At 42.6% G+C, this 21358-nt stretch overlaps 2 protein-coding genes and 1 long non-coding RNA gene across 3 annotated transcripts in view; 2 read left to right on the top strand and 1 right to left on the bottom strand.

Moving 5' to 3' along the window:
* Nucleotides 1–21358, bottom strand: part of znf385b (zinc finger protein 385B) — a 71228-nt gene that overhangs the window by 17829 nt on the left and 32041 nt on the right.
* Nucleotides 4886–6149, top strand: LOC308410235 (uncharacterized protein). The gene is made up of 2 exons (XM_080903436.1): nucleotides 4886–5464; nucleotides 5641–6149. Exons 1-2 carry the CDS (start codon nucleotides 4964–4966, stop codon nucleotides 5698–5700), a joined length of 561 nt encoding a protein of 186 aa, XP_080759562.1. The 5' UTR covers nucleotides 4886–4963; the 3' UTR covers nucleotides 5701–6149.
* LOC308410236 lies at nucleotides 12930–20052 on the top strand. The gene is made up of 3 exons (XR_013974144.1): nucleotides 12930–13343; nucleotides 18112–19558; nucleotides 19626–20052. It is a non-coding gene; the product is annotated as an uncharacterized lncRNA (long non-coding RNA).

Genomic DNA, 21358 nt, shown 5'->3' with positions numbered 1-21358 from the left:
AAACCTGCCTGCCCTGCTCCCCCACTTTCTACTCATGTGTCACTAAAGAGGTTCAGGTGAGCAGCCTACGAGTGGAGCCTCTATGTGCGGAGTTCCGCCTCAGGACATCCTTTACAGTACAGTATCCATCACCTGCTTCCCACTGCAGAAAACCCTGCAGCTGAAACCACTGCAGCTGCACATGAAGCCTGAAAGTATCAGGATATTAATACACCACTGATCCTTTTGGGAGGAGAACTCGTCTCACTACCTTCATCTGCATCTTGGACATTCCTTATCCACAGAGAACGAGCTGTGGAGGGACATAGGCAGAGTGTGGATCTGCTGACGGCAGCATTAGACATCACACTGCATTATTATTATGCAGAGAAACACAAACATTAGCATAACAAGCTTGTGTGTGTGTGTGTGTGTGTGTGTGTGTGTGTGTGTGTGTGTGTGTGTGTGTGTGTGTGTGTGTGTAAGTAGGTCATGTTCGGAACCTTCTTCATCCAAAAAGAAGACAAACACACCCAGAGCAGACCAATCAAGAATATGAAAGCAGACAGGAGAGCTCCCGTCTGAGACTCAAGAGAAAACAGTAGAAACAGACAGAAACATAACAGCACAATCACCTGCAGGAGAAAATTCCTTAGACTCTATAGTGGGGGCTGAAAATGTAAAGCTTATCCTGAGGGCAGTGCTAGGGAAAGGTCACTTTTATTAAAATCTTAAAAGGTTAAGAATTATCATGTTCTGCAACCCTAAAAAGAAACACCACGAGACAAAAGACTTTTACTTTGAAATTAGCTGCGAGATGAGCCGCAACAGTATTTCTTTATATGATCTGTAGCCCTCTCAAAAATATTTTTCTAGTATATTTTTTACTGCTGGCGACAAGATTGTGAAACTTTAATATCTACATCATGAATGAAATCTAAAGCAACAAAAGCTACCCTATAACACAGCTTAAAAAACAGACTCCTCAGACTCTTCACTTTATCTCCATTTCATCACTCACCTGTTAGTGCAGCCACCAGAGATCAAGGGTGTCAGATATCAATGTGAAGTTAAGCCGATGATGTACTCTTGTATTACTTCCCAAATTACACCTTTTCACTTCAGCTAGAGGCTAGAAAGCAATAAAAACACTACAGTAGGACAGTCGATGCAGCTAACTAAATAAAACAAAAGCAGTAAACCTCAGAGTCCTCGCCAGAGCACATCTATATATACCATTACCTGCTAAATCTAGTTGCCATAGGGCAGGAGGTGGGGTTTACCATGGACAGGTCACCAGTCAACTGCATGCATGGAGATGGAGACAAAATGCAAAACGCAAAAACATTCACAACTGCAGTCAATTTAGAATCAGCAGTTAACCTAGCATGCATGTATTTGGACTGTGGGAGGAGACCCACGAAGGGAGAACATCCACACGCCACAGAGAAAGGCCTCAGATAACTTAGAAACCATTATGGTGTCAGATTTAATATTTATTCAGGTGGAAATATCTCATTTGAATGAGAACAGACTTAAATCTATGAACCTAAGCCTTTAAGGACATCACTTTCAGATACTGTTCATTTGCTGTAGATAGTTTTTTAGGCATGCTGCATCTTCTTTCATCCTCCACTTTTCTAGCCTCCTCACATTTTTAAAGGACACATGCATACCATGATGAGACATGCCAAGGTTTTGGCTATAGCTCTTTGGAAATCATCTTGTTGGTGCAAAAATGCTATTTCATGCTTGTCAAACTGGATAAATTCTAGTTTTTTTGCAACAGGCTGCTAGTAACAAAGTGCTTAAAGATATAATTTAAATTTGGTTCTTTGCTAAGATGAACCAGCACAAAAGTGGTTCGTCCCTTGACTTAGGCGTCTTTTTTATGCTTGAATGATTTGTAAGTCATTGTTTCTCTGAAAATGGTCAGGTTCAAAGACTGGACTGGAAATAAGAGGGGAAAGCAGCTAATGTCCAAAGAAAAACACAAAAAACTTAAAGAACTATTACTTGAGATCATTAAAAAAATTTACAAGCAAGTCTGGCTTCTTGGAAGCAACATATAAAAGAAAGAGGGGTGACTCAAGACTTTTGCACAGTACTGCAGTCCACAGATTGTGGACACTGCCAAGAAAGGTTGATCTGCATAAATCAAACCAGACATGGTTGCAGTGGTAAAGGGAATCTACTGTGTGTGTTTTTGTCTCCTAAGCACACGATGCTCTGTGGTGATGAGCAGCAGCGTGCATGTAATCACAGCAGTCACGCTATCTATTATAAGAGGAATGTCAGAACAGCCAGGAAGCAGTCACAGAGTCTTCTTATGTGATACACAGTTATGTCTATGAACCTTCATGTACTATATGGAACCCAAATGTTCATCTATACACTGAGATTTCTGAAACATATCTGAGCGAGCAATGGTAGTCAGTACAAGTCAGGCGTACAGTCCACTTTCATATGTTTGTGCGCATTCCCTTTTTTGCACGTAGTATAAATCCTGAGTGGAAATTCCGCCAATTAGAAATGAAAAAGTCAGTTTATCTGCCTGCTTTATGTAGGTACCAATTTTGAACACACTGTAGTGCTACCTGTAGTGAAGTTGTTGAAAACTGTGAGATGAAGCTATGCAAATTTCACACATTAATATCCCTCTTGTAGTTACCTGTAATAACTTTATTCGTGTCTTAAAATGATAAAAAAAAAAAAATCCAAATACAGTAAAACAATTGAATAAAAATGTGCACTTATGTGTACTGAAATAGCAATGCTAGAAACCAGCTCCAGACAATGAGTTGTGTACATAACCCTTCTTAAATATGTATAATAATCCTCTGATGAACAGCTGAGTCTTTCTCTTGGACAGTAACAGTTTTCAACCTTTTTTAGACAAAACTCAGCCTCAGTTGAAAGTGTGAATCCAGGTCACAACCTCCAGGTTCTCCCATAAACACCTAAGTGCCCACATAAACAACATTTCAGACAGAACTTAAAAAAAAAAAAGCATCAAAGAACAAAGCGTCTCAATGAGGCGTTAAAACAGAAATAAACAGAATAAGAATTTCCTACCTCGACTCATGAAACTACTCCACATTACGTACAGGACGACAGCTGTCTCACCTCCTCAGCCTCCTCCTCCTCTCCCTCTTTCCTATCATCTGCTCCCCTGATAACATAAAAAACTAACCAAGAGAAATCCCACACCAAACAGCGCAGACTCGCTGCCTGACTGTTTGTGTGAACGCGGAGAGACACGTGTGTGAGGGTAGAGGAGGGCGACCGACACACAGCGAGAAAGAGACAGAGTGCACAGTGTATGTGAATCACTAAGGTGATGATATTCATGGTGAACGGTGATGACAGCCCCTGTGTCTCAGTGGAAATCCCTCTTTCTCTCTCTCTGTCTGTCTCTCTCTGTGTCACCGGGTTGCTCGCTCGCTCGCAGTTTGTGGCATCATGACAAAAAAAAAAAAAAGGGAAGGAATAAATCAACAAATTATTTATCTACTGACCAACTACAGGGTTTGTCCTCTACTGTTTTCAAAAATATCATGTCCACGCAAACAGTTTCCAAAAAAAAAAAAGTGTCCGCATAAGCAATTATCTCTGTCCACGTGCACGTACAAAACTGCAACTGAATGCCATCATGACCAGTGTTGGGCAAGTTACTTTGAAAAAGTAATTAATTATAGTTACTAGTTACTTCTTCAAAAAAGTAACTGAGTTAGTAACTGAGTTACAAGATTCTAAAAGTAATTAATTACTTGAATAGTAACTATTGTGTTACTTTAAAAAAAACAAAACGTTTAACCATGGGGCCAGGGTGTAATTGGCAATTTTTAATTACTTTGCTTTTACTTCTATATTTCACCTTTAAAAACTATTTACTTTGCCTTGTTTGGTATCATCCTTTTCAGCACAACCTCACATGTCTGAATTTACAGTTATGTTTTCATTTTGACATTCTGTATTAACACAATTTATCTAAAATCAGAGAAAAAACATAAAATCCGAGAAGAACAAAATTATATTTTTTACTGTAACAACCACAAACATGTTTATTGAATCATATTTTATAACTTTACATGCAAATATAAATTGTCAATTCTAAAATCATATGCACAAGTTTTGCAAACAACAAAGTTACTTGCACCCATTTGCCTTTTACTCTTTTTTTTATAACCATTTCAAACTATTTACAGAACAATCAGCTGTTCTGCATTCAATAAGACTCTAATTATTTGTGCCACTCCAAAAAATAATTTCTGTCCACTATAAAGGTGAACATCACAGCCTGATACCTGCAGGCCTGACAATCACTCCTCCTGTTTTCTGTTAGGGTCCCTGGGTCGTTGACCCAGTGTTTTGTGTTTTTGGTTCTTTGATTTTGTTATTTCATTATATTCTAGCTTTGCTGTATGGGTTTTAGGATTATTCTTAGTTTAGGTTCTCTGGGTGGGGTTTGGTTAGAGTTTTTGTGTTCTGGTTTTCTGTCTGTGTTCCATGTTGCTGTCTCCCCTTTCTGCTGTATCCCCACATCCAGTCAGTGTCTGTGTCTGCCCTGGTCCCACGTCTCTGTTCCCTTTGTTATAGTGCCTGCCCGTGAGTCTGTGTTATGTTTCCTGTTTTACTTTGAAAGTCCATGTCTGATGTTAATGTGTCTGGTTTTGCTTCCCCTTGTCTCGTTAGGCCTGATTTGCCCCAGCTGTGTTTCCCTCCTGTTATTCATTCCCTGATTGCTCCCTCTGTGTATTTAAGCCCTGTGTTTCTCTGTGTCCGTGTCGTGATCTACCGTTTACTTTGCTGTGTGTTTTGCCCATCCACCGGTGTAAGTTTATTTTGAGTTTTTTTCTAGTTATATGATGTTTGTGTTCAGCATTAAAGCTGTTTTGGTTTAAGTTCTGTCTCCGGAGTCTGCACCTTGGGTCCTATTCCTGTCTGCACACAGCCACACCTAACAGAAGATCGCGACCAGAACATGGACCCAGCAGACTCCGTGTGGTATCAGCGACCCGCAGTTTCTGCCTTCCTCAAGGAGATCGTGAGGGAGGAAGCTGAGCATGCCCAGGAGCTCCAGTCACCCTTCTATGGGTCACGTTTGGCTTTGGGAGGGCCCCGCAGCCTCCAAACTGCCGTGGCTATGGCCGAGCCAGCGTCTATGCCTCGGGCGATCAGGTTGAGCACGTGCTCCTTCTCTCCAGTCGCTACACCTCCGCCTTCACCCCTGGATTACCAGTCCGACAAGAGAGTTAAGCGGCGGAGGAAGAGAGGTTATGTGACACTTGACATTAGACTCACTCCGCTGCAGTCCTTCGCTCTGTTTTTGGGTCTGCCACGTTCTGAGCTTCACAAACTCTCTGCTTCCTCATCGCAGCCCGGTCCTTTGGAGGATTCGCAGCCCAGTTCGCCACCTCCCACTTCCCGGAGGAGGCGACGCTCACACCGTCACCACTCTTTTTCTGCGGAGCAACTCCAGGTGGTGAGTTGTGATTGCTGTCGTTCCTCGGAGCTGGAAAAAAACAATCATGTGAACACTGCTAAGACTGAGACTATTAAGACTGTTAGACGTGGTGGTGGTAGGAAGTTAAAAAATGTTTTAGAGGAGTCTGTGTTTGCTGAGCCTGCTCCTTCGCACCATTGTGTTCCTGCTCCCAGGGCAGCTCAGGCCCAGCATTCCCCTGCACCTGTTTCAGTGCTTCAGGTGAGGGAGGCTGAGGTCCGGCTGGTCCCTGCTCAGGTGTCTAGGCTGGCTGAGCCTCTGCCTGTCGCTGCACCCGTACCAGCTCCTCGGGTGGGGACTGCAGCTGCCCAGCCGTTGACTGTGCCTGTCTCGGCTCCCAGGGTGAGGATGACCGGGAACCAATTAGCTCCTGCACCCGTACCTTCTCCTCGGGTGGGAGTGGCTGGTGTCCGGCAGGTACTTGCACCTGTTTCTGACCTCGCTGGAGGCTCAGGTGAGCCCGTCCAGCAGTTTTCTGTAGGATCTGTAGGCTCAGAACACCTAGTCCAACCATCTGCTAATCCACCACCTCACCCGCCATTACTACCTTCGTTACAACAGTCAATACAACTTAAACTTCTCTCCATAGCTCAGACATTAGCTCACCTATCAGCTCAGTCACCTGCTCAGTTTCTGCCTCAGTTGTTTGCTCAGCCTCCTGTCTCCGCTGGAGGGTCTGAGGAATCGCTTCAGCCGTCTCTTCCTGCTGGAGGGTCCGAGGGGCCCGTTCAGCCGTCTGTCTCCGCTGGAGGGTCCGAGGGGCCCGTTCAGCCGTCTGTCTCCGCTGGAGGGTCCGAGGGGCCCGTTCAGCCGTCTGTCTCCGCTGGAGGGTCCGAGGGGCCCGTTCAGCCGTCTGTCTCCGCTGGAGGGTCCGCCTGGTCCGGCCTCAGCCTCTGCAGCTTCGCCTGGTCCGAAATCAGCCTCAGCCTCTGTTCCTGCTTCGCCTCCGCCTGGACCAGCTTCGGCCTCAGCCTGTGCTACGCCTGGTCCAGCTTCGGCTTCTGCTTCGCCTGGTCCGGCCTCAGCCTCTGCAGCTCCGCCTGGTCCAGTCTCCGAGTGTTCAGCTTCGTCTGCTCCTGAGGTCTCCATGCTGTCTGTTCCTGCGCGTCCTGTCCGGCCAATGACTGGACGTCGTTGCCGTCATGGACAGCCCCCTGAACTACGCCGCCGTCGCTGCCTCCCGCCCGGCCGGCCTCCTGACCTGCTCCGCCGCCGTCTGTGCCTCCCGCCCGGCCGGCCTCCTGATCTGCTCCGTCGCCACCGGTGCCTTCTGCCCGGCCGGCCTCCTGAACTGTTTTCTGGGCTCTTGGACCATCAGCCTCCGGGCCGCCCCCCTGACCTACCCGGGTTTGGACTGTTGTGCCGTCAGCCTCCGGGCCGGCCCCCTGAACTTTTTTTTTTTGAGACTATTGCCTGGGCCTCTGCGCCTTTCGTGAGCTCTTTTGTTTGTTTGCTTTTGGACTTTGCCTGGGCCTTGGTGCTGTTGTTTTGGACTTTGTTTCTGTGTTTTGTTCTGTTGCTTTCCGGGCTCCAGTGTTTGCACTTTTTTTTTTTTTTTTTTTTTTTTTTTTTTTTTTTTTTTGTTTTGTTGTTTCTGGCTCCTTGTTTGGTTTTGTTTCGAGCCCTCCATCCTGTTTCCCCCACCGCCCGCCCTGGTTGGGTTGTTTTTTAGTGTTCTGGTTTGGGCTGTCTGGAAGCCAGCCCTTAAGGGGGGGGTACTGTTAGGGTCCCTGGGTCGTTGACCCAGTGTTTTGTGTTTTTGGTTCTTTGATTTTGTTATTTCATTATATTCTAGCTTTGCTGTATGGGTTTTAGGATTATTCTTAGTTTAGGTTCTCTGGGTGGGGTTTGGTTAGAGTTTTTGTGTTCTGGTTTTCTGTCTGTGTTCCATGTTGCTGTCTCCCCTTTCTGCTGTATCCCCACATCCAGTCAGTGTCTGTGTCTGCCCTGGTCCCACGTCTCTGTTCCCTTTGTTATAGTGCCTGCCCGTGAGTCTGTGTTATGTTTCCTGTTTTACTTTGAAAGTCCATGTCTGATGTTAATGTGTCTGGTTTTGCTTCCCCTTGTCTCGTTAGGCCTGATTTGCCCCAGCTGTGTTTCCCTCCTGTTATTCATTCCCTGATTGCTCCCTCTGTGTATTTAAGCCCTGTGTTTCTCTGTGTCCGTGTCGCGATCTACCGTTTACTTTGCTGTGTGTTTTGCCCATCCACCGGTGTAAGTTTATTTTGAGTTTTTTTTTTTTTTTCTAGTTATATGATGTTTGTGTTCAGCATTAAAGCTGTTTTGGTTTAAGTTCTGTCTCCGGAGTCTGCACCTTGGGTCCTATTCCTGTCTGCACACAGCCACACCTAACAGTTTTCATTCAGCAATCCCCCTTAATTGTTCTGACACACAACACAAAACGATCCACATCATTACACACTATTCTATCTGTATTTATTATATTATACAATAATTATTATGTACTGTGGACCTACCACCGATAGAAAGCGCGACACAGGTTTGGTACATTGTAGATTGGGCGAAGCCAAAACTGACAGCAGTCAATAAACTAATCAGCTTTTAAGCTGTGTAGCCCAGCCATACTGCATGCATCAGCTTTATACTGGTCATACTAGTCTTTTACCAGTGTCTTAGCACCAACATGGTCATGAATTATTTTGGGTTAGTGGTCAAGGATATAGTCAGGGAGGCACAGATCATTGGTTCATAGCTGATCGTACCCGGTCGCTACCGCTGAGCCTGTTGTCATCACCATACAGCACTATGAGTGTGTGAATCCATCAGCAGGATCTATTCATACACTGCTGAATACATCAACACAAGACCACACATCAACACTTGCTCTACCCCTTTGCTGTCTAACAAACATGCACACACTGTTTCAATATGTGCCTATTAATAACTCTTTATTTCCCTGCTTATTATGAATGGGGTTTGAGCAGCACAACACTGTGACCTTTATTAGCCCAGGAGAGCTAATTAGAGCTAGCTTATTCACGCACACACAGTCAGATGACAAAAGGAAAAACTACGGAGCCCCGCAGGGGACATGGGAGAAAAAAAAATGAAGACTGACTTTTGCGAGATCTCGCAAAACAAACTCGGGATCTCGCAAAAAGTTTCATACATCTCGAAAATGTTGGAGCACTTTTGCAAATATGTGATGTCTTGTAAACCGAGCAGATATATGACGTTTACACAGCTACATTCACGCCTCAAAATATCTTAAAAGTGTATTTTGTGACCCAGAAAGAGTAATATTACAACTAAGTAGCTGCCGCCATTGTTGGAATTCAACTTTTGCGAGATCTCGTAAAAAACAGAGGGTTGATTTTGACATTTTCACTGTACGTAAGAAGCATCCAATCAGAAACTCAGTTTTTACAATTACCAGGACTCTTTCCCTTTCACCCTTTTCTATAAACTCCAAACACAAAACCCACTTTTCAAAGTGCATTCACATGAATTCTGACTCCAAATAATCCCTATAAAATAGCTTTATCTTCTCTTAAAATCAAACATTCATTAAAAACAAACTCTATGGAGTATTCATAACCGCACCTCTTCGAGAAATGGAAAACGCAGTGCTTCCTTCACCCTTTCAGAACATCACCAAAATACATTTAGTTAAAGCAGTAAACAAATTAGAAACTTTCAACAAAAAGCACATGCACAGTGCTGCTGTTGTTTTCAGCAGCAACACTGCAGACATAGAGAAGAAAGAGGGAAGAGAAGAAAAGAATACCTTCTACAGGAAGAGAAGAGAAAAGACGTAAAGAATATGGAGGAGGCAAAGAGATCTGAAGAAAACAAGAAAGAAAGAGAGTGGAAGTAAAGGAAAGAAATGAAGGAGAGGAGTAAGGAAGAGAGGAGAGGAGCTGTAATATTGTAAATGTAATTAGTCTCATGTGAGTTAATCTCTTCATTTGTACTGAGAAAGTGGATCATGGGAATTCACTCATTTAATTAGCGAATTTGTGGGTGTATAAATGTGTCTTTGTGCGGGTACAAGTGTGTATGCTGCCTCCTGGTGGTCACTAATTGCCACTGACGCAAAAAAATATACTGTAAGTACACTCAGTACAGCACATCCACACTTCATGGTCTAAAAAGTCACGGCTCTCTTTCCCTTTAAGCTAAAAACACATTTTTTCCATTTGTGGTTTTGTTTTTCCTGAGCTTAACTGATGGGTTCAGTTTAAAATGTTCACTCGCCACTTAATTAGGTACACCTTGCTTGTCCTGGGGGCTTGTGTGGGAAAATCCCAGCAGATCAGCAGTTTCTGAGAAACTCAGACCAGCCCATCTGGCACCAAGGACTGTGTCACATTCAAAGTCAGTTAAAGCGGCTTTATCATCCATTTTGATGCTTCGGGTGAACTGCAGCAGGTCGTCTCAACCATGTACACATGCCTACATGACCTGAATGGCTGCCAAGTGATTTGCTGATTATATTTACGTTAAGGAGCAGAAGTGGCCAGAGAGTGTATTTGTTTGCACACTGGTCACATACAGAAGGACTGACAATTTAAGTACTTTACACAGGAAAAGAGACAGACACTAGTGTATGTAGATGTAGATATACTAAAATCATTTTGTTGAGAAATAGGTGGATGAGGGTGTGACGTTTATCTTCTTTATCCAACAAGATCAAACTCTTCCTTAAGGAGGCAGGATATACAACAATGCAGTTTTGGCAGTGGAGGACTCCCCACAGCTGGTTCATTAAACATTAATGTAAACCATACAGGAATATAAAGCTGAGTGTGTGTTTAAGTTTGTTATTGAACATGCTCCAAATTGGAATTAGTATTGCACTTTGTCACTGCCTTGAAAGTGCAGACTTGTTGATCCAGAAAATGATTTGCCACAGGAGAAGTTCAAACCTGAGGGTTATTTTTTAATATTCCTTCTCTTCTGCTGACATAATGAGCCACTTTGGCACAACAGCTCATAAACAGTCCCATTAGTATTTTTTTGGTTTGAGATATTTGACTCTGTTTTCTGTATTTTTATTAGAAATCTGCAATGTGGAAATGTTTTTAAATTAGTAGACTTAATTTCACCTGACGAAGCTGAAAAGCAGCAGGTGACACACCCATGACTTCCATTTGGCTTCCTAGCTAATTTTATTAATATCAGGATCATGAATTTCCAATTATCCATGCATTATTCATGGCTGATTCACCATCTTATGCAGTCCTCCTCCTCCTGTTATGTAATTCATGTTTTGAATTTTTACCCACATAGATTCTGTGCACATATTTAGTAGATTCTCTTCATTTTGTTGCAGTTTCTGTGGGTATTTCTTATTTTTTTGGCAGAAGTTATGATATAAGCTTTTACTCTACTCATGTATTATTACATGTCTTTGACAGAAAATGTTAATTGTGGTATTTCATCTTTTCCTGGTTTGTAATAATATCATCAAATGTCCTGACCAAGTTTTACCTGCATCATTACATACAGGCTTCTCTCCGGGCAGAACTGGAATCACTTAGCACTACTACATTTTACTATATTTATTCATTTAATTTCATTTCCATAACTTGATAGTCATGAGTCAGTAATAGCAACCCAGTAAATAGACAGAACCGATAGAGTCAGTCAGACTCAGTACTTATTTCTTGAGTGCAAGCCTTGTTGTGTAGCATTTTTAAACTATTGTGATACTTCTACTTGAGTAAAGTGTCTGGGTAATTCTCAGATTGGTGAGTAATAACTTTGTCCTTCCGTTACTGACAGTTTGTAACTTTGGAGCACTTCTGAGGTCTACTCTTCGTGCAAGGAGAAGAAAAACAGAAAAGAAAATGACAAACTTGACTCTATGGACCCGGCGTCTTCGGACAACCAGCCGAATGATGATCTAGAAACAAAATAATCTGCTCTTCTGATTTACAGCAGTTTTATATGGAAGCCATCCTCTCTGGAGCTCACTGATAGCAGCAAATGCCCTCCTGCAGCACAATGATTGTGATGTCATCCGACCTGACTGCTGATAGGCTGCTCAGACAGGTCACTGTCACACACCGCACACACTCACAAATACACACTTAGCCTGGCCTGGAGGAGCACTGAGTTCAGGCCAAAGAGCTTTTCATCGTTGAGTGAGAATCACGTAATGGAGAGAGAGAAAGAGAGCACGACATGATCATTCAGGCTGAGTGTGTGTGTGTGTGTGTGTGTGTGTGTGTGTGTGTGTGTGTGTGTGTGTGTGTCCAATAGAGAGAGATTTAATCTTTAATCAGCGTTATTGTACCCTGCACACTGATATGGACACACAGTATATAATTACATCTGCTGCACTCGCACACACACAGGTGTCAGTGGGTGTATGTTTCTCGCTCCACTCGACACTACAGCACACTTTTACAAGTGTCCTGCGTCTTTGTGTTTTCAGCAACAAACTGGAACAGTCCGACAGGAAGAGTCACACAAAGATGCCGTGACAGCAGCTCTGCGTGGAGACTAATACATTTAGTCTCCACGCAGACGTCCAAACGTTCACAATGCATTTGAGAGATGTCGGGGTGGATTCGAAGCGGTGCCATGTCCCAGTTTAATGACCTGCTGCTGGCTGCTCCACTTTAACTCCTTTAATCTTACAACACGTTCTCGCTCTGCTGACCAGCAGCTTGACTTTAAGGAAGCGGGGCTTAACCTCTGAGGAAGCTCCGAAGCTGTTCCAGTCCCTCCGATCAAACAGCTAAATGGGGTCGAGGCATGTGAGCTGTAACTTCACCAGCAGAAGGCGCTGCGAGAAATGCTGCTATTGTTCTGTTATAAAGAATTCAAATGCTTTTGATATATTTACTGGAATTAATATGTTAAGGGTTTGATCTTTATATTCAGACTAACAATTTAGGATCCTGTACATCAGGGGTCGGCAACCTTTCTGGTGATGAGTGCCATCTAAAATTTCCTTAGAAGTCAACGTGCCATATGATTGCATTAGCAATAAATTTAATAATGCTCTATATGAACAGTTACACACTATATAGAAGAACTTCATAGCACTATATTTGTTCGCAGATGTTGGCAGCTATCAGCGAATAGTTATCAGCTATTTTGAAACAAAAAAAAGACACTTTTTATCCATAACAGCAAATGAACTGTACAACAGAAAATGCAAACGCTATTTATGGTCTCCTTACAACAATGATAAGAAAAATAAACTGGGCCAATATGGCATTTTTGTTAATACAGGGATACACATGTTAATGTGATCTCTGGTCTCCCACTCAGAGACACAGGTCTCCGAGTGTTACAGGAAAAATGATTCTATGTTTCTTTACCTTCTTTTAAATGTGCAAGCATGCCCTTTTGTCTATGGTTAGATTAGTTTAGAATTATCTTTTTAGACTTTCTCAGCAAAGACATACTGTTTTGGGACATATTGTTTTAGATTGTTTTATCTCTCACAGCTCTCTGCTGACGAGACTAGCGCCACATATGGAGTTGTTTATTTTATCTGTTTTGTATTTTCTTATCCTGTTCTCACTGTCTTTCCTATAAAAAGTGCCCAGCCTCTGTACACGTTGTGAGTTGTTCTGAACAGCTTACCCGTGTGCACGTTAAAGCATAAAAAGTGATCTTGTCTCATTGTGTCTTTATTTCTCCTGGGTCTTTTACAGAGTTTTCCCCCAACATTTCTTGGTCCTTCGACAGCCGGAGCGCCTCCATCGTGTCCCATCTCCGTGACCAGTCCACGTTGTTCGTCTGTCGACAGCTCACACACCAGGTGTGTGATAAAAGTCCAAGAGCGTTTAAATTCGGGTCTTGGCCAACGTCTTAGAAAGCGACCCACGGTGGTGGGACCCGATCGAGGTGGACCAGACCCGGCGACACTGACCAGGTAGATACAGACACACTGACACAATCTTGCGTAAAAGCGCATTTTGAATTCAGGGAATTTAAAATAGCGGAAGTAGCTCGTCGACTGGTAGCTTTGGAGCTCTGGGTAGCTCCCCCAGCTGGGTCTAGACTGGGTCTAGGGAGTAAGTAGCTCTGGGAGCTCCCCTTATCTTAAGGGTTCTGGTCGCGCGCGCGTCGAAGCTGTGAATGTGAATGTGTGTGTGTATTGTTTTAATTAATGGAGCAAGCTGAATTTTCACGGTCCAATAAGAGACTGAGCTGCTCCTACTGTGTTTTTCTTTTACTGCTATTCACTGACGTGCTGGTGAGTTGAGAGAACGGTCGAGTTCCGTCTCGTAAAGTTCACACCGCTTTTGGAAATAGTCCGAAAGTAGAAGGGCGTGTGAGCAACCACTCTCGTCTCTAATACCAGCGAAGGTGATAGCAGCTGTATTGTGTATATATTACTTAAACAAAAATAAGTAAATACATAAATAAGATGGGTAATCAAGCAAGTGAAATTAAAACTCACTCCTGCTGACGAGCAGTGGTGAGAAAAGAAAAGTCCAGACGCCGGACAAAAACAGTGTCTGTAAACTGAGAGATTTAAGAAAACAAAATATAAACAGTCAGAAGAACAGAACTCAACTGCCAGTTTAGTAAAACCAGAAGACGAGACACTGTGCAGTTCCCACAATCCTTTTAGTAAACCATCACTCATTCCTGCAGCCGCATCTGCAGCAGCACCCATATCAGGAAGAACATAATAATCCCTTATTAAGTGAAAACTAGAGATCAAAGTAGTTTTGTAGTAGTTTAAAAGGGTTGAAAACAGACCCCACTGAGTAGATATAAATATAAAAAGTACGAAATAAAGATAAACAAAGGGAAAACTACAGTAGAAATTATCTTTAGAGTATTTGAAATTAATAATAGCAAGGATAACAACCTGTAAAGTGATATTAACAATGAAACACAGTTGGCATGATGACCATGCCCAGCATGTATAAAATGAATATAAAGCAAATAATTCACACGAAAATATTTTAATAAAATAAATAAGGTATATTAAGGCTGTGTCACTGTTCAGCCAAGGACAGTGTGTGAAAAGGTAACTGTCTCCACCTTGGGAAAAGGATGATTCTGCAGGTCATCTGAAGCCCTTGATGGATACAAAATAAAATATAAATAATACATTATAATAGACCTGCCTGGTCCGCCATGCAACAGAGAGAACAAATGTGACCGCAGATTGGATGAATTCTAAATTATCTGTTTGCTGAATAAGATGATCCTAACTAACAAATTGGCTCAGGAGTAGTATAGTGGTACACACTGATAAAATATTATAATATGCTATTGCTGTTATATAAGACAAAGAGGATAATATTAACAATGACATAATATTAATATGAAGAGGCACCTTAATCGGTTATGATGTGAGGTGGATAATTGTTAAGCAGTAGTCTGCATCAAGCTTAAGGTTTGCTGAAACTCAGTGTAATGACATGTGAGATGAAGACAATACAGAGAATAACTAAACTAATGAAGTGCATAGAGGCACTTGACCAGCTTGAAACTTATCATTCTAGAATGACACATTGCTGAGATATAGAGCACACCTATAATAACAACCAATAAGCAAAACCCTGTAGACAACAGCTACAACTACAGGATTGAGAAGCTGAATTAAATATGTAGACACTGCTAAGCTGATGAGCATGTTACACATTTTCTTTTCTTTTTATTTATTTGTTTCTTTTAGAGCAGAAGCTGCTGTAACACACCCAAAGAAAGACTCTAGGTCTGACCAACCGTTTCAGTCATGGGCAAAAAGATGTCAGTCAATAAAATTCTAAAAGATAATTTATTGACAAAAAAATATATCAAGAGATAAAAGATAAAACAGTCCAGTGTCCCACTTAAGAATTGTATAAAAACACACAGTCCCAAGGCCAGAGCCAGCTATGCCACACGGCCAAGTTGCACCCCACATGTTGCCTTTAACAGGGTTAGAAGTTGTCCTTGGAGACCCACCACCCTGCAAGCATATAGTCAGTGGTCACTCAAGCCTCTGCAACTCTGCTGCCTTTAGGCTGTGGCATATAATAGGCCCTGGCCTGCACAGAGAGACAAAACGACACACTTAATATAAAATTCACAGGGCAAAACCCATCCATCCCAAACATATCTGATTTCATCACATTACATACCTGCACAGAGAGACAAAACAAAACAGCAGTGGTTGTAGTGTGGGCTATAAGAAGACCAGTGTATCAGTGCAATCAAGTACACCTGCCTCTAATTAGTCCAACCCCATTCCAGCCATTGGCTCACCAAAAATGTGACACACACAAAACCACTCCCAACCCAGTGCAACTTCACACAATAATATGGAGCTGAATTAACACAGGCACATTAGTCTACCATGTTACAAGCTGCATGCTATTACAAGCCAACATATGTAGACTTCTGCCTTGTTCGGATGGCAGCATTTTTTCTTTTTTCTTTTGTGTCCTGACACGTTTATGTTTTTTGTTTTTGTTTGATTATTTTGTTGGTTTTGGAAACGAATTTAAACGAACTTGTGACAATACTTGAGAATCACAGTGACACATAGTGATTAGGCATATGATTGAAAAATGCCTAGGTTTAGAGCTGTGAGCTATGAGCTGTGAGCAATGCAAAGTTAAATATATATATATTTGTATAAATGGGAAACAACCCTAACTTGAAAGTTTGAAATGTGTGAGATCCATGAATTGTTTGAAGAACTAGAAATTATCTAAAAATGCCTTAAGTGAAAATGTAGAGTTGCATCTATTCTCCCAAACCAAAAAAAAAAAAAAAAGGAGAAGAAGCATTCTGTAACTTAGAAATAAGGCTGACGTGTTGACAACAGACTAAAACACTAATTCGCAGGTGGCTATCAGGAACAGAGAGGCGAGCAAAGTCACAAACACCAAGGCTGCAGACAGCCACGCAGAAACAGCAGATAACATAGAGACAACGCCTGCTAGAACCGTGGAGAGGAAGGTCACTTCACACGAGATTGTAGGAGTAGGCCACAGAGAAATAATGCAAAACAGTTTTGAGGCAGCCACTTAAACTGACAGTTTTCAAAGGACAAATTAGTTGTAAAGTCAGCTTCAGGCCACACAACTGTACAACAATTAACTGCCCCTTTAGAACTAGTACATACAGCAAGTGGCCGCAGGTGCTTTATTAAATGCATATGACCCGTCGTGTCCAGTAAATTTGCTAGGTAGAGACGCTCTGACAAAACTTAAGATAGCAGTCATGCCATTCTTTTCTGGTATTACACCTGAGTGCATGCTAAATGACACCCGCCACATCCACTTTCCAGAAACCGACCGAGTATCACAACATTCTGAGATTTAAACAAACTCCAGGCCCAGATCCACCTTATGATCAGCAAGTGTGGAAGCTAGGAGAACAGCATTTGACCTTACAGCACAGGCCGAAATTGTGTAGGTTACGCAGTAACCACAGATAGTAAAATAATAGAAGCAAAACCACTTTCTTCTTCATATTCTGCACAGAGCGCTGAGCTGTCAGCTGTGATTTGCGCATGTGAAATACACAAAGATAAACAAATAACCATTTATATAGACAGCCAGTATGTTTTCTCTGCTGTGCATCATTTTGCAAAAAATCTGGAAAACCAGAGGAATGATTACACCAACCGGAAAACCAGTTCAGCATGCCAACCTCTTACAACGCCTCTTTCATTGCTACAGGCAATAACTTTGCTGACAGAGCAGCAAAACAGGCGGCACAAAAGACAAACATCACATTGATGGCAGTAAACACACATCAGATTCCACTGGATGTGTTGCAAAGTGAACAAAAAGCAGCGAGCACAGCAGAGCAGGCAAAATGGCTAAAACACGGTGCAGTTCTGACAAACGACTTAATGATGTGTTATGGCAAGCCAGTGCTGCCAAAATCTCTCCACAAGATGGCGGCATTAGTGACTCATGGCTATACGCATTTGTCATCGGGGGGAATGACCTGTATTGTCAACTCTCATTTCTACACTGTAAATTTTGAAACTTCAGCAAAACAATTTGTCAGAACGTGCATGACGTGTCAAAAATATAATGCTCAGGGAAATCTGCGACCAAAAAGAGGCCGTTTTCCCACTCCACCTTATCCTTTTCACACAATTCATATGGATTTTATTGAACTAAGCGAATGTCAAGGGTCAAAATACGCCCTAGTGGTTATAGACGTGTTCTCAAAATGGCCGGAAATCTATCCAGTGAAAAAGGCAGATGCAATTTCAGTAGCAAAGTGCCTGTGCAATCACTTCATACCCACATATGGCATCCCAGCTTTGATACGATCAGACAACGGCACTCATTTTGTAAATGATGTCATCACTAAGGTCTCTGAAGCACTCGGTTTCAGCATAAAACACCACTGTGCTTATCACCCTCAGAGCGCAGGCCTTGTAGAGAGAACTAACGGCACTATAAAACAAAGGCTCAGGAAATGCATGGCAGAAACAGGAAGGCCGTGGCCTGAATGTTTGGGTTTAGTGAAAATGTGGATGCGCTTAACGCAAGGCTCCCATAAACTAACTCCATTTGAAATCATTCATGGCAGGCCGTTCCCACTGCCGATCACCAGTCAACCAATAGACAAAGCAATCAGAGAAAACACATTAGCAGAATGGATGTCTAAGCTATTGGAAAACAAAGAGATCATTGTACATAATCAACAACCTGATGATGTTTCTCCAGTGTCTTGCAGACTAAAGCCCGGTGACTGGGTTCTGATCAAGGTGCTCCAAAGGAAAAACTGGAGCACACCCAGGTGGGAGGGGCCATACAAAGTCCTCCTCACTACACCGACCGCTTGCAAAATTGCGGAACGACCATCCTGGATCCATCAGAGTCACTGCAGGCGAGTAAGTGAAGCCATCTAAACACAGCTGACAGCAGGCTTGCCCACTTGTTGTGATCTCGCCCGGTGGAGGGGTCAGCTTTCCTGGCCGGGGGGTCTACTCGCGACAGGAGGGTGTGTCCCGTCGTCATGAGGTGGTGGCTCTTAATAACTGCAGTGGCCCTGACCATGGCCGGGCTCCTCATCTTTGCTTCCGTGAGGGACAACAAGTCACGCAATATGAAGAAAAGGCAGACACTGTATGACAAAGGACAGTACACCAAGTTTCCCCATGGCTACGCCACTAACTTTTGGTGGCAGTTTATGAACACTACAGCTCACTGGAATAATAAAACTGACTGCTATGCATGTACCCATATGCCCCTATCCTCGCAGACGTCTGGCCTGTGGCCGTACAGCATACCTGAAGATCGCAGTTGGTGTCTGTTGGGCCTGGCAACACATCCAGGCTACGGTACTCTTTGGTCCAAGGCCAACTACAGCATCCCAGCAAAAGCAACCTGGAGGTCATCATCACCCACAAATGTGAACTGTTCCGGACAGACCTACCTACTGACCTGGCCCCAAGTCTCAGACCCACTGCCTGATGTAATTCTACTGAACAAGCTGAACGCAGCGCAACTGCCAGTATGTGTGATGAACAATGGATCGCGGGCAGTGGGGGAGCTGCCTACTCACCTATCTACCGGATGCCACTACAAACAAAGACTCAGTACCAGACAGGATGTGCACGGACGGCACCAAGCAGTAAAGGAACCAGAGTTTCGCATCTGAGGAGGAGTGAAATTCTTACAGAGCTTGATCCCCGGCATTGGAGCTGCCGAGGTGCGGGATCATGTGGAGATCAACCGATATGCTCTGCTACGACGCATCAACTTTGACAAAGACCCTGGGACCGGCTTTAGCAGGAGAACAGAAGGCCATCAGAACGATGGTGCTGCAGAACAGACTGACTCTAGACCTGCTAACAGCATCACAAGGAGGAGTTTGTAAGCGGAGACATTTATGAAGCTTTGCAGAATTTGACCATTCTGCAGAAATATGTCACTGACCACACATCTGGAGCAGCTACACCGCCATGTCTAAGAGTAATGATTTCAAAGATGATAACAACTACAATGACTGCTTATGTTGCCGTGCCTCAAGAAGAACAGCATCCCGTTGCAATTCTGTTAGAGGAGAACTTGTAATAACTGCTAATGAATGACGTGGTGATTAAAAATGACTTGTCAAGTGATCATGCACTGATTAACACATTAGTAGTTTATGCAGGTACAATATAAGGTTTTCATCCTTTTATTTGTTGTAGTTTTCATTTTAAATATAAGGTTTTCATCCTTTTAAACATAAGGTTTTCATCCTTTTATTTTTTGTAGTTTAGTTTTATTATTTTTTCTTGTTTATTCCACTTGTTATTTCATTTACTATGATTTTCATTTACTATGATTTTCTTTGTTCTTTTTATTATTTTATTTTGTTTTATTCTTTAGACCAAATGATTTCCATTTCTGCTATGCTGACATTTTGAAAATTAAAAAATTGCTTAAGATACTTAATAAATAACCTTCACAGACAATTGTTGTATACATTTAAAATAAGTTAAAACAGGAGGGAATGTTACAGGAAAAATGATTCTATGTTTCTTTACCTTCTTTTAAATGTGCAAGCATGCCCTTTTGTCTATGGTTAGATTAGTTTAGAATTATCTTTTTAGACTTTCTCAGCAAAGACATACTGTTTTGGGACATATTGTTTTAGATTGTTTTATCTCTCACAGCTCTCTGCTGACGAGACTAGCGCCACATATGGAGTTGTTTATTTTATCTGTTTTGTATTTTCTTATCCTGTTCTCACTGTCTTTCCTATAAAAAGTGCCCAGCCTCTGTACACGTTGTGAGTTGTTCTGAACAGCTTACCCGTGTGCACGTTAAAGCATAAAAAGTGATCTTGTCTCATTGTGTCTTTATTTCTCCTGGGTCTTTTACAGAGTTTTCCCCCAACACCGAGTGTCCAGCTTTCAGACGGCTACCTGAGGACTCATGTGAGAGAAGATCTGCTCACACAGATATGTAGAGCCAAATACTGTCAATAAGGCCTCTGCAATGTTCTGAAGACAGTTCAACTTGTCAGGTAGTGATGTCCAGCAGGTGAAAATGCAAGCTCCATGAACACGCACAGCTGTGGATTCCAGCTGCTTCGATGTTGCATTAACTGGCATTAACTCAGCCAGTTAATGCGAGACAAATCTAACTGCTCATTAAACCTTTCTGGTTTGATCAGAAAAGGAAACATTGGTACAAACACCTGAAAGTCCCGAAAACACATTGTGAATTCTGTCTTGAGTCTACGGATGTATCCGTGTATTTCTGTGGTGCTGATGCTGTGCTGAGCAGAAAGCTCCTGAAGCATCGGAATGTGGAAAGCTAACAACGTCCCTCTCACCAGTAGGCTAAGTTATTTTTAGCCAATTACAAGTTGAATCTGGTACTTGGGGTTGTTAGTTAAGATACCGTCATTAAGAAGCAGCACAACTAATGTGTCTGTGCGAGCTAATTTGCGATGTGCACCGCTGGTGTGGCCATTTATTTTTTAATGCACCTTCTCAGATTAACTCACTGTGTGTCGTGCCCAGAGCTGGACTGGGACAGAAAATTGGCCCGGGCATTTTGACTAGAGACCGGCCCACCAGGTATTATAGGAAAAGCCATAAAGCCTTTGAATGAAAACAAACGCTGTTGTGACAGTGATGTACAGTCTTGTTGGTATATGTATGATTTCTATACATTTTACATCAGATAAAAACTTTGGTTGTAAGCTTCAGATAATTATTTAATAACAGCCAGACATTTTAAATGAAAATAAGAAAGTATTTCTTTGTGCCCCCCTCTCCCTGTTAATGCCCTACCTGCCCCCCTGGCAACACTTTGCTAGACCCACCCCTGCACAGTTACCAGCTGTCAGCTACCTAAAAAAGGATCCTGGTGTTATTTGTCTCTCAGAAACAGTTCATAACTTCCCTTCAACTCATTCATGTCACCTAAAAGGTAAACCTGTTTCTCCATCACCTGTTCAGCTCTGATGATT

This window comes from Rhamphochromis sp. 'chilingali' (genome assembly GCF_963969265.1).
Source record: "Rhamphochromis sp. 'chilingali' genome assembly, chromosome: 14".
NCBI lineage: Eukaryota > Metazoa > Chordata > Actinopteri > Cichliformes > Cichlidae > Rhamphochromis > Rhamphochromis sp. 'chilingali'.
The sequence above is the reverse complement of the archived record's forward strand: the minus strand, read 5'-3'. Positions and strand labels throughout refer to the sequence as shown.

Bases quoted from the DNA above. Each gene is read 5' to 3' on its own strand.
- LOC308410235 (XM_080903436.1), top strand. From the start codon at position 4,964: ATGGACCCAGCAGACTCCGTGTGGTATCAGCGACCCGCAGTTTCTGCC. The intron at 5,465-5,640 runs GTGAGTTGTGAT...TCCTGCTCCCAG, and splicing joins CTGCGGAGCAACTCCAGGTG to GGCAGCTCAGGCCCAGCATT.